The following is a 12915-nucleotide window of genomic DNA, read 5'->3' on the forward strand; positions in this document are numbered from 1 at the left end:
CCTCATTGCCGCTTTTCATCCTTCACTCAGACGGTGAGAAGAACTCGGTTGATCGTCTCCCTATCCAGCCCACGCTTGACAAAAGCACGAGTCGCTGAGATGCCAACTGCAGCTTCTAAACCCACATCTAGGTCTAGTGACCCTTGCAAATACGAGAGTCCATCCATGTGGTGAACCTGAAATCTTGTACGGGGCAGATCGTTCCCCAAACTCTACCAAGATGGTGTGCCTTTTTTCGATTTTCGCGTCAACAAGAGTCTTTCCTGGCAAAAGCGTACGCCATAGACTCAGAGTATTGCTTGTCTGGGCTTAGACAACATATCATGTCCAACAGAGAACTCTTTCTATGCATAGGTTGCCTTGTCGTCGGGACTCGCCAGAGTGGATGGAGAGCAAATATCGGGAGATGTAGAGGGCCTGGATAACCATGTACGTGGTGTTGGTCTGGATATTCACCCGACTGCTTGATGCTCACACAGGCCAGCAATGGCGGTCAGTCAAAACGTGTGTCTCGCTGTCGTCATCTTCCTCAGTTCCGGGACGAACAGGCTGGTACTGGCAATTCCAATTCAAAGGCACACCATGTAGACGATGCACCAGTCATCGACTAGGACCGGGCACCACAGTGGATATGAACTGACTCGGGTCCCTGGTGGGTTTGTGTGTTGACCGGAACGGTCGCCGAGAAGCAAAAAGACAAACAAGTAAGCCGACCTCTGATAGCTCGTCAAGCATGGCATCCAACAAAGAAACATGCGTCAATGCTAATCGTGCAGCAAGGCATTGACTGCACGGAGTACCAGTGGCTTGATACTGTGGCTGACTTCGTGTTGACCCCAGCGCTATGTAGAGTAGTGGAGAGTCCGCGACGCCATTCAATGTTCGTTGAACCCCGAAGCTTTTTGAGAATACTACTGGTATGTCTCGTCACTGGCACCATGCGGGTAGGTATCCGATCCTGACGTAGCAACCGCTCGCGAGAGCCATGGGTGGGAGGGGCGCAAGCTTTACTCTCTGAGCAAATCACGAGCAGTATGTATGCCGAGACCTCTGTTTTCATCTTTGTTAGCTCATTAATACAATCATGCTGCTGGACTAGTGAAGGGTATTTTGGGTGAGAGCAATTTTTTTCTGGGCTTCAAACGACGGTGAGTCGAACTAAAGTCACGAGGCTAGCGGCTTGCCCCTGGCCCTCGGGCTATCATGCCAAAGACGACTACTGACGTTTCAATGTTCCGCTCAACCTGGCGTTGAACTAACAAACAGAGGCCTTCCTTTTTCCGTGTCTTGCAGACATTGAAAATGCCTGTTGCAATGCAATCCGGTTGAATCTATTGGTCTTGTGAGCCTCTAACAGTGGGGAAGAAGCTCCCGGGGCCTAATCTTGAGTTGCGAATGCCTTATAATAACTTGAAACATTCCGAAGGCCTGCTTGCATTAAACCAACGACCCGTGTACGTTGTGTTTTGTCAGTTTTTCCACCCTGCCACAAGCCAGATTGTTGCAGGCGAAACGTTCCAGAAGAAAGAGACCTCCTCAGTTGTTCCATAACCGCCCCGCACATGCTCCCTCAAATACGGAGTACATGTAGGATGATGAAAGCCACGGTGACGAAGTACCTGTAGTGGGGGGTTGATGAGGCAGAGTACACCAGACGGGTATCGCGCGTTGCACATTGTAGGATCATATTCTGTAAAACCCTGTATGTTCGTAGTAGTATCTTGCCGAGCTGAGTACATACGTACACCTGCGCTAGATGCTTCGGGTTGCCCTCATAACAATCTTCTTGGATGCTGTTTTCGCGGGCCAGCAGTTCAACGACGGGCACATGCGCCGATTTGTGGACAAGGCCGGCGACCTGTTGGGTCTGACATGGCATCAGCGCACGGTACCAAGATATGACTGCTGGACACTGGCATAGAGTTGAGGGGGTTTCGGGTGGCCACCATGGCTTCCAAAAGCTGGCAGGATGGATTCCACAGGGTTGACTGGTGTCTCCAGTGCCAATCTCGGTGCAGTTCGTCCCACACAGAGTCACACAAGGATATGCCCAGGCCCACCACATGGTCAGAGAGTGATCAGGATCAAGCTGATAAACAGGCCAGGTACGGGAGTGGTATCAAAAACCGTTGGAGTCTCGTTTATGGAATAGAACTGACATGCCACTCTTCGATCTAAAGCAGACTCCCAATGGAACCTTGCCGTGCCTTTGGAGAGCTCGTTCAGGGGCGATGGATCCTCAAGAGCACGCCCTACCAATTCTGGCTGCAGCGGCGGCGGACGGCTCGGGTCGTTCACAGCGGGAGGGCACAATCGGGCCCTTCTGGCTGCATCATCTAAATTAGCTGTGGAGGAGAGGGGTCTGTGCCGAAAACTAGCACTGTACTAGTAATCACGCGGAAGCCTGCTCCAAGTGCAGAGGAGGCTATGATCTATCAGCCCCAGGCCCCAGGCCCCGTATACCGAGCAATTGAATGCATGCACAGAGTATGTACATACCTAGGTACGTATGGCCCTGGCAATAAGAAAGGCGACCAGATAGGCGATGTGGAGAGGTACAACAGACAAGACGACATGATGAAGCTGGTACCTATCGACGCTTCGTCCTCGGTGCCCGGCAAACTCGACACGTCTTCTTAGACATGTACAGCCGAAGCTCAGTGCGGTGGTGTGCACTCAAGTCTTGACTCAAGTGACTCGATATTCCGTACCGCGCAGCGCAGTCCGTGACCTTCCTATTTGAGTTCCTCATTTAGCAGGTAGACAGCGGCAAAATGAGCAAGCAGAACGTGTGATACGGAGCATTAGACGGCAATACTCCGATAGCCTGTGTACACATCTTGTGCGTGTTGCGCCGCACACCGTTGAAGTGGCGAGTGCTAAAAGCTGAACCAAGAAAGGTGCATGTGGCTGTTGATTGGGAAGACGCCCGCTCGACCGCCATCTGGCGGTGGCTAGTGGGGTTGGCCTGCCGAAGCCTGACATGGGCCGACAAGGGTCCCAAGCCAGGATGATGATGGGACCTGGTGGCGGACTGCGACATTCGGTCTGAGCTCGAACCGTGGTGGGATGAGGGATGGGATGCTGATTGTGTCGGGGTTTATTTTTCTTCTCTGCGTTTTGGCCCTGACTTTGGATGGAAAAATTTCCTTTTCCCAAGGCTGTGCGCCATCTGTAGAGGTTGCCTCGTGCCTGCCGCAACTGGTCGTTCGTCATGCCCGTCAGGCAATAAGAAACGAGAAACAAGACAAGGGAAGCGAAGCGAGGTCGTGCCTGCTTCTGATTGCGGCCATACTCCGTACATATGTACCTACCTATGTCATGATTGTGGTGGTTCAGATGGCCATCAAATGGCATTATGATGAGATTCAACTTCACGCTGCCACAATGCCCTAACCAGTAGCCCACCAAGGCGCTGCCCGAAGCAGCAATTAGACAGGGGTTCAACATGGTTCAACACTGCTGCACAGCTGCGGCTCTGCAGACCACTGACGAGATTGACGCAGCGGCTCAGACGAGGGTTGTCCTGAAGGTGGACCGTGGCTCTGTGGCCCAGCGTGCCTGCCTCTGTTACATGGAGGTGCATCTGCGTGGGCTTTACCTGGGCTCTGCGTCGAGGTGCATAAAGACCGAGCCCCTCCATCCCATCATCCCTGGCCGCCTGGTTCACGTCTTGTTTTGCTTGTCTCGTCTACGTTCTGAACTTATTGTTTGCCTCGCCAGCTAATTTTTCCTGGTCCTCAAGCCTGGACGGGACATCTCGTCTTCAACGGATCCAATTCACTCTACCATTCACTCTCAACAGCCGCAAGTCGCCGTTGCGCTTCTCATAGTTTGCGTCTCCACGTTGCCCCAAAGCTTCATTCGCTGCCAGTCCTCCCCTTATCTTTCCCCCTCGTACCGAGGACATTGCAGCCAAAACTCGAACTCGCTCAATCTAAAGAATAAACGACGCCAGGTCGTCTTTGTCACGCCCCCCTTCACCTTGGACTGACAAATCAGGAATTTGTGTTCGCCGTCATCGACCTGAATAATTTGCCTCTGTTGAGTGGTTTTTTGGACTGCATACTCCTGTGTTCCCCCTCAATACTCCATCGAGGCGCCGGTCCGACACAAACAAGAGGCGCACGAGTAGCTATCGCTATCCCGCTTCATCCAAGGTTTCCGTCCTCGACAAGCTCTCCGCCATACCTCCTGCTCCTTGGGCCATTCTGTGGTGACAAATTGCATCAATGATGGCGGACGAAAAGCCGTCAGTTTTAATCATCGGTGGTCTGGGCTACCTTGGTCGCTTCTTGGCACTTCATATCCATAGGAACATGCTGGCTTCAGAGGTGCGGCTAGTGGACAAGGTATTGCCTCAATTGGCGTGGTTGGGACCCGAGTTCGCGGAAGCTTGCTCCCCGGACAAGTTTATGCAGGCAGACGCTAGCAGACCCGGTACGTTAGATGGATTTGACCTATCTACTATTTTCACATTTTTGTCATGTGTGGTGGTCGAAGCCGATACCAATAGAAGGACCCGTGACTGACAATTTGATTACTGACTTTCCTGAAATAGAAGGGTTGGCAAGGATATTTGACCGTCCGGATGGCAAAGAGTGGGACTATGTCTTCAATTGCGGCGGTGAAACAAGATATTCTCAGGAAGACGAAGTGTACAAACTGAGATCACTCAACCTTTCGATGGCAGTGGGCAAGGAGGCCGCCAAGCGAAAAGTGAAGGCATTTGTGGAGCTAAGCACCGGCATGGTCTACAAGTCAGACTCCTCGCCTAGCAAGGAGACGGACAAGTTGAAGCCGTGGAGCAAGATTGCAATCTTCAAACTGCAAGCTGAGCAGGAATTGGCCAAGATTGACGGGTAAGTTGAAACCGCTGCACCAATACGACAAGACGGCTGGAGCAGAACACCACCTTGCTAATCATGGTACCTTCTATCTCATTCAACAGACTCAATTTGGTAATTGTTCGCTTGCCACATGTCTACGGTCCATATGCATCGCAGTGGGTGGCTACGGCTTTGTGCATGGCCCGCGTCTATCAGCACCTCGAGGGTGAGATGAAGTGGCTGTGGACCAAGGACCTCCGAACCAATACAGTACACATCGATGATGCGTCGCGAGCGTTATGGGAAGTTGCCGCATGGTATGCCGCCGGAAAAGCCCAGTGGACTACTGAAATGGGAAAAGTGCCGACTTTCAACGTCGTGGATAAGGGTGAGACTAACCAAGGAATGATGGCGGCTATTATTGGTGACATTTTCAAGATTGAAACGGGATTTCAGGGTCAGTTAATCAGCACATTTGCACGCCTGAATTTGGACAGTGTGGTGGACGACGTCAACGACGAGGTTCTTGGTCCCTGGGCCGAACTGCTTGCAGATGCAGGAATTACTCGGCCCGGACCTCTTACGCCCTTCATGGAGAAGGAGCTTCTGAAGGACACAGATCTCAGTATGGACGGCAGCCGATTGGAGACGCTCATCAAGTTCACATACGAGAAGCCAGTCATCACTAAAGAACTGATGGAGGAAGTGATTGAAAGCTACAAGAGAATGAAGTGGTGGCCATGACAGGCAAAGAATACTGTTTGTTACAAAGAGCATTGATCCGTTCCCTTTGTTCTTTTTTTTTCTTCCTCTTCTTCTTTTGCAGGACCAACGCATCATAATGGGGAACATGGCAGGTAATGAGCATCCTTTATCTTTTTTTTTTTTTTTTGGCTTTGCAGGTTTTAGGGACGAAATGAATGACGGCGGATATGTTGTAGAGACATGCCAAAGCGAAGACCAACTTTGCAAATCGAGCATGAGACGGGGGAAAGCAGTATGGCTCGAGCTTCAGGCTTGTTTATACTTTCATCCCATGTTTTTTTTCCCTTTCTCACTTTATTATTTGTTGTTTTGAACCAGAGTTTCAAGCCAAGCAAGCATGGAGTCTGGCATTGTACAATTAGGATGTTGGTGTAAGGGCGCATACATTGCTAGACCACTCGGTATCTGGCGAGATACATTTGCCCACCTCAAAGCATATTGACATTACTATCACTACAGTATGACATAGTATAGCGGGTGATAGCTAGGTACCGGGCATGGTCAACAACTTTTCGCCCGCCCCGCTGTATATACAATAGTAGGCGATGGACACATAACGCAATGAATGTGTCGACGAATACAAGCGATAGCGGATAATTTCAAGCCAGACCATGGCTCCTGGTGTTACTGGCACGCTCCGTCTCTAACAGTGACGCAAGTAACAGCCATGTAGACAGTATGGACCCTAAGGGGTACAGAAATCGATTTGGGGTCAAGCCCCGATAAGGCACAACCAAGCATATGTAGGTGCTATATATGGATCCCGGATCACTGCAGCAAGCCAGACCATGGAACAGAATGGGAGGGGTGGTAATATTTGGAGAACAGCCCTGGTCGGCCAAAAAAAGTTGGAGAAATTGTGACACAAGGGCCTGATGGCATATAGGCAAGGAACACATTGTGCATGGCCAATCTCGCGTTCCCCTACGCCGTACATACATACAATATCACAGCGGGTGCGGACATGTGAGATTTGAAGATATCCACGCGATTGCAACAGTTCTCGACCCATACCGGTTTGGCTTTGAGGGCGACGATGCCGAATGTTACTCCGGGACGAGGGCTTAACCACCCCTCTGTGCAGGCATTGTCTTTGGGCATCGTATGTCAAGCCAATGGGAAGGGGCGCTGTGATGTTGCCAATGATGTCTGGTTTCGGCACACCTGGCACAAAGGTGTAATTTCGGATCCCTATATGTGCCCTTTGGGTAACTTTGACGGCAGAAGGCCTTTATTGGTACATGCCTTGTAAGATGCTGTAATTTGAGCAGGACCTGCGGGGGGGGGGGGAGGCAAGAGGCGCAGGTTGACAGATGCGATATGCCGCGTTGTGCCGTTGCAAGGCAGGTATCCTTGCCTCATGGGAGCAAGAGAGAGATCCCCCCCCGTAAGGGGGTTGCTGAGCAGGAGGATCCTACGCTATCGACACTTGACAGGGAGGCAAGATGCCGTCAATGGACGACGCGGCTTCACCATCGTTGCTTGGGAGGGTTGTTGGACGGGAAGGGAAGGGCAAGTAAAGCGGCCAATGGTCCGTGTTGCACGTCGCGCTTTGGTGCGCCCCCAAGGCCCCTGATGATTGGGCTCGAAATGAGGCATTATGAGCTCAAGGCTGTTTACGGTCTGTTGGAACAAAGGAGCAAGCTGGTTGCTTCAATGGCCTCAGCTTTTCTTGCCCTCACGTGCTTGTTGACTGGTGGCACTGGGCACATTTGCAAGCGTGGAGACCCCGCCAATGTGCCGACTTTGGGGAAAGAGCTTCCATGGGGTACTCTGTACCCGGGTAGTAGTACGTACAGAGTACCTTCTGTAGGTAACACCTGGGCGGTGGGACGTCACTTGGTAGGGAAACGACTAGCGCGTCGGAGCAATTGGAGGTCCGGCCGAGTTGATGATCCCATCAACCCAATTCACCCAAGTCCAAGTCCAAGTCCAAGGTGAGTGGTAAGTTGCGAGTGGCTAGTCCTGTTCCTCTGTTAGCGGCGGGCGCAGGGGCTCTTAGCTCAATCATCGACGACATTCAACATCCAACACTCTAAAGCTACCTATTAAGTAGGTAGTTGGGCTTCCAGTCATCCATCTACTCGAGGCCTCGTACGTACAGTAGGTACAGAGTGCTGCGCCGCGCTCCGGCCATCTGAGTAGTATCCCGCTCCGGCGTAAGCTTGGACGCCGTGTCACCGTACCACGCGTTGCGAACTCCCTTCTGTCGGACGAACAACTTCTCACTCCGTACGGGAGGGGGAGACTGTCTCAAGCCACGGATGTCCCTCCTGCTCCGTATGTAGTCACTACTTGCGAGGGAAGACGTGCTCAATACGTACTAGTACCCGCCTCGCAAGGCAAGCCATTGGTAACTTAGTACTAGTAGTAGTGCTAGCATTCCCCACAAAGCCGCCTAGATCCCATCCGCACGGAGCACTTTGCGAGGCCTGTCCACCAACTTTAGAAGATAACTCATCAGATGAGTTCGCTCACAACTGGCTCGAATCACTGCCCCGGTCTGGCAAGGCAGAAGTGCCCCGTTAATCGGTTGCCAGTCAGCCTCATCGCCTCGCTTCCGCTTCCCGGAGACACATGATGAAATCGCACATTTGGACGACGTCGCACACGACATCTCGACCCTGCAACCTTGGATACCCAAGGGAACTAGTTTATGGACAAGTCTGTCCTCTACTCGGTCCATTTGTAGATCAGTCGACCATATAAGGGACCTACCGTCTCTCCTTTTGTTGCTGCATCTTTTGCCTTGATCCTGCCTGCTCCTTCTTTCCCCAACTTGCCTCCTTCCCCGTCAACATACACAACCCACCACAGGGTTCCTAGCTTGTCCTCGTGCTAGCTCCTTCCAAATTTTTTTATATACCCCCATCTCCTGGCCCCTCCTCCCCTTCCTTCCCATCAACCCCGGATTCCAACCCCCTCCCCAAAACTCAATCCTCAGTCAACCGGCTTTCCGATCGTTGTCGAAAATGGCCGCCCCTGCGGACAAGACTTTGAAGAACCTCAACGGCCAATGGACCGTGGTAAGTGGTGATAACCTCTCCAACTCCCAAAAGGACACCGTAAAACCTTTGTTTGTGGCTGGGGCCTCGAGGTAATCGAAAATCATGTGGCGCGGACGAGTGGGGTAATTCACATGTGATGACGCTTGTGCCTCATCACCAAAAATTACCAGCCGGACATGTTTCGTCCGCGTGGGTAATACTAGCTTTTGGGGAAAACAAACTGCTAACTGCGGGCGGCCGCGGGCGGGGGGACGAATTCTAGAACAAGGAGCTGTCCGAGTCTACCGATCCAGCCCTGACCATCCAGGGCATCGGCTACTTTATCCGCACGGGGATTAGCTATGCCACCATCAGCCTCAGCGTGAACCAGTACGAGGCTCCTCCCAAGCCCCCGAACGAGTCCACCGACACCGTCGTCCACATCGACATCGACCAGTCCGCCTCTGGCCTCACCAACACCCAGGAGAACCGGTGCCTGGACAACACCTACCGCGACCACACCGACTGGCTGTTTGGCCACGTCAAGGGCCGCAGCACATGGCTCGGCCTGGACGAGATCGAGGACGCCTACCTGAAGAACGGCTGGGAGGCCGAGGCTGACGGCAAGCTCATCTTCAGCCACGTCGAGAGCCTGGATGCCGGCTGGACGGCCACCCAGGTCTGGGGTTTCCAGCTGGTCAACGGCGAGCGCCGCTACTGCCGCAACATTGTCGTCGCCAAGGGCAGCGAGCGTGCCGAGTTCCGCCTCGTCTACGACTACAACGCCTAGGTTTTGCAAGGTCGGTCGGAATCGTGAGCGCTTTAATGAAATGGTTGGCGAAGGCGGAATACGGGAGGGAAGCAAGATGGGGAGCTCATCGTCTATTATGAGCAGCACTGACACGTATTTCATGAAGCTATGCGCATTGGGCAATTTCCGAGGCCTATCTTGTTTATAATTCTTGGCGTATATATATCGTGTACCGGCAGCTGATGGGTCTCAGCAAGCTGGGCTGATGTACTAATATTCCCACATCAGTCGGGTTCTGTAGTCACGCCAAGCAAACACTTCAACTTGTACATGCTTGCTCGCAAATTTCCCCCTGGGTATTGAAGGCCGTCACTGCGCCAGCATCACCGCATTGGAAGCCGGCACGACTGCCCAAATAGTACCGCTGCGTCGTTGCACATTTGTGAATAGGTGGCATGCTACGGTCTGGCAAGGAGATCAAATTGCCCTCTCACCAAGCATGCACTGCGGTGTTGAGGTATTGTACACCTCGCGGCGGCCAATTTCCCCTCCGTCTGGTCCAATACGCATTGCCTCTCTTGCTGTATCGGCACTCTTTCTATATTATTACAACCTGCCTGCACCCATCACGGGTGAGTATCCCACGGCCCCCTCTTATGGTACAATCCTCCTCTGCTTCATGACATGAATCCTCGGGGCCATCCTCGGCCCAACCCACCAACCTCCCGTATACTTCCTCACTACGCCCCTCATCCACCTCATTTTCGCCCCCAGCCCAAGAGCTCGGTACTTGTCCTCGACTTCCCTCTGTCCCGGCCTCAGCAACTCGATTCCGCTATATCCATACACGACCCCGACCACATCCCACTCTCCCAACGCGAGCGCCGTATCCTCAAGCAGCGCGTAGTCGAACTGCTGCCAGAAAGTCGGCCATCCGAGCTTCTCACTCTTCTCCGTCTTATCAAATAAGTAGACTGTTTTCCCTGGAGCTTCTACACCCCAGGAATCATTTAGTGCCAGTGGCAGACCGTGTTTGTTCTGGTTGAAGAGTGTCAGGCCCGTCATGCAGGTCAATACGTCGGCGTGGACGGTAATTGGTGTTGCGGCTTTGTCCGTCAGGCCGTAGAGCTGGCTGAGGGCTTCGCCGCCAGGGTAGTTTAGGCTTGAGAGGAGGAGCATGCCCGTGCTTGCGGACAGCGTAGCCAGAATCGAGAGGATCAGTGTGAAGGTTGCGACTTTGTAGACGGGGGACTTGGAAACGTGTGTCGAGATGTAGTTCGCGGATAGGGAGGCGGACAGAACGAGCGAGGGGACAACGTAGAATATGAAGCGTGTTTCCTTGTGCGGCTGCAGCGAGTAGATTGCGATGTAGGATAGGCTGGGAAGCAGGAGGGCCTTGTTCTGGCGGTACAGAGCCGGATGGAAGGTAGAGAAGAGTATCAGTAGCAAGGCCAGCGGGTTAAGGAGGAGGCGTGGCAAGGCCGACGTCAAATAATAGTGCCAAGGTGACGTCCCCCAGTCCGAGGACGAGCCTTGCACGGCGTTGAAGTAGAAGCCCCAGAGTTCGGGCCACAGGGGCTTCTGCCAGAAGTAGCTGTCTATGGGCACGGAGACGAGAAGCGAGGCCGCGGCGGAGATGGCGCCCACGAGAATGACGGTACGCAGAGGCAGCTGCTTTGTGAGCAGGAGGTAGACCGTGGTCGTCGCGAGGAGGATGGCGATTTCGGAGCGGAACACTACCCCCGCAAAGGTCAGAATACTGAGAGCCTGTTTGGCACGGACGACGGTTTGTCGACGCGTGGCTTTTGGCAGGAGGAAGGCAAAGGCAAGTGTTGCTGCGAACAAAATAAAAAGGGTCAGTATTGTGTATAAATCTGGGGGCCTGTCAAAGCTGGTGCAGTACTTAGTCCAAAGGCAAACATATTCGGCAGCGTCCTCCCCAAATAATACACCAGATGGAACTGGCTCATCATCAGCGCGGTCCACCACCTCCCCGTCCCCTTGCCATATGCCTGTTGAACGGCATTCTTAAACACGAGCAAACAAGAGGCGTTGAACAAACACAGCAGCCATCTCACTACGAGCTGGGCATGCTGAAACCCCACGAGCGCAATGACAGGCTGGCCCAGACCCGCGAGGAGGACCGAGCCAATAAAGGTCCGCGGCACCGCTCCAGGAAAGCTGAAGTGGTCATATGTCTGCCGGAAGCGCTCATGGATGTTGGACGTCGGGGTGCCGTAGATGAGAATGTCGTGTACGGCCTGCAGATTGAACGACTCCTCGACCTTTGTGTGCGGGGCGATCAGGATGTGCACCGTGGGAAGGATAAATATGAGGGATGTGAGCAAGGCGTCTGCATCTCATCAGCTGGTGTTTCCATGAGTTGAAGCAGGCTGAGCGGGTAAGTGAGTGACACGTACCAACGAGCGCCATTGTAATGCAGCACACAGATACAGATGAAATCGAAAACCGACACTAGACCATTTCCTTTGATTTTTTCCCTTTTTTAATCAAGGCAAATATGAGGAAATGCCCCTGGGTACTAAATACTCTCCGTCAACCTCTGATTGATGGATGAATAAAGGGCAAGTGAGAAAGTATGAGATATAAGACATGATAGGCAGGGGCACCCACCCACCTCAGCTACCTAGCTATGCAACTACAACACGTAGCTCGAGGGTCCCTGCCTCTCACCGGATCGGCGCAACCATCCCCCGCCACGTATTCACAAGTTCACAACCACCCCCCAATCCATCAGACAAGCCCGTCGCAGCCGCCCGTCCTCACCAGAACCACGCAACAAGGCCTGGGCACAATGTTGTTCTTCGGCAGCTTCCTCTACATCACGGTGCTTCTGATCAACGCCGTGGCCATCCTCTCCGAAGACCGCTTCCTAGCGCGCAGTACGTCCATCCCCCTCCGCCAGCAGCGACCGACGAGACACATACGTGGAAGCCTCAAACGATGGTCACTGGCGACCTGGTAGCTAAAACATCATTCTCCAGTCAATCTCTCCCCGGCCTCGTACGATCCTGCCTTTGGCACCGGCGCCGATGCGAGCATCAAGGCAAAGATCATCCATTTAATCGCTAGTATTCGGACAATTATGCGGAGTACGGCTTTTACCTTTTTCTTCTTCCCTTCCCGCCTCGTGGGCAGTGGGTAGGCGAACAACGCTGACGAGGGACGCAGTGCCGTTAATATTTGTAAACTCGGTCATTATTCTGTACGAGTTGATACTGGGATGAGCGACACTGGCGACAAAAGAGGTACGAGCATGGTCCAGAAGGGAAGGGGGGGATTCACAGGCGTTGAGGGTGTAATTTACAGGGCCAATGATGGGCGTCATGGCATGGCTGGACAATCTATGACACGCAGGAAATGGCCATTTAAACGGTTGGTGTATCCGGCATGACCTGCACCGCCATGTACACATACACGATTCAAAAGACAAATTGACGTTATTCAAGATCAGAAGAAGATGTGTTAATCTCCAAAGAGAAACAATTGCAAATTACCCACCCTGATTGGACACCAAGTGCTCGTCGTATCCCGCTAGCCAAGTAAAACGACTATTTCTCTT

General features: G+C 52.8%; 4 protein-coding genes across 4 annotated transcripts; 3 read left to right on the top strand and 1 right to left on the bottom strand.

The window, feature by feature from the left end:
- Positions 1-4235: 4235 nt before the first annotated feature.
- On the top strand, positions 4236-5573 carry G6M90_00g099290 (uncharacterized protein; the record flags this gene model as incomplete). The annotated part of the gene is made up of 3 exons (XM_014690931.1): positions 4236-4440; positions 4562-4862; positions 4952-5573. 3 exons carry the CDS (start codon positions 4236-4238, stop codon positions 5571-5573), a joined length of 1128 nt encoding a protein of 375 aa, XP_014546417.1.
- A 2993-nt stretch (positions 5574-8566) lies between these two features.
- On the top strand, positions 8567-9371 carry G6M90_00g099300 (uncharacterized protein; the record flags this gene model as incomplete). The annotated part of the gene is made up of 2 exons (XM_014690930.1): positions 8567-8620; positions 8865-9371. 2 exons carry the CDS (start codon positions 8567-8569, stop codon positions 9369-9371), a joined length of 561 nt encoding a protein of 186 aa, XP_014546416.1.
- A 615-nt stretch (positions 9372-9986) lies between these two features.
- On the bottom strand, positions 9987-11765 carry Alg12 (Dol-P-Man:Man(7)GlcNAc(2)-PP-Dol alpha-1,6-mannosyltransferase; the record flags this gene model as incomplete). Its single annotated transcript, XM_014690929.1, has 3 exons — positions 9987-11167; positions 11236-11685; positions 11753-11765. The coding sequence occupies 3 exons, from the start codon at positions 11763-11765 to the stop codon at positions 9987-9989; spliced, it is 1644 nt and encodes a 547-aa protein (XP_014546415.1).
- A 382-nt stretch (positions 11766-12147) lies between these two features.
- yos1 (Protein transport protein yos1) lies at positions 12148-12498 on the top strand (the record flags this gene model as incomplete). Its single annotated transcript, XM_066131558.1, has 2 exons — positions 12148-12235; positions 12338-12498. 2 exons carry the CDS (start codon positions 12148-12150, stop codon positions 12496-12498), a joined length of 249 nt encoding a protein of 82 aa, XP_065987632.1.
- Positions 12499-12915: the final 417 nt, after the last annotated feature.

This window comes from Metarhizium brunneum, chromosome 6 (assembly GCF_013426205.1).
Source record: "Metarhizium brunneum chromosome 6, complete sequence".
In the NCBI taxonomy this organism is placed as follows: domain Eukaryota; kingdom Fungi; phylum Ascomycota; class Sordariomycetes; order Hypocreales; family Clavicipitaceae; genus Metarhizium; species Metarhizium brunneum.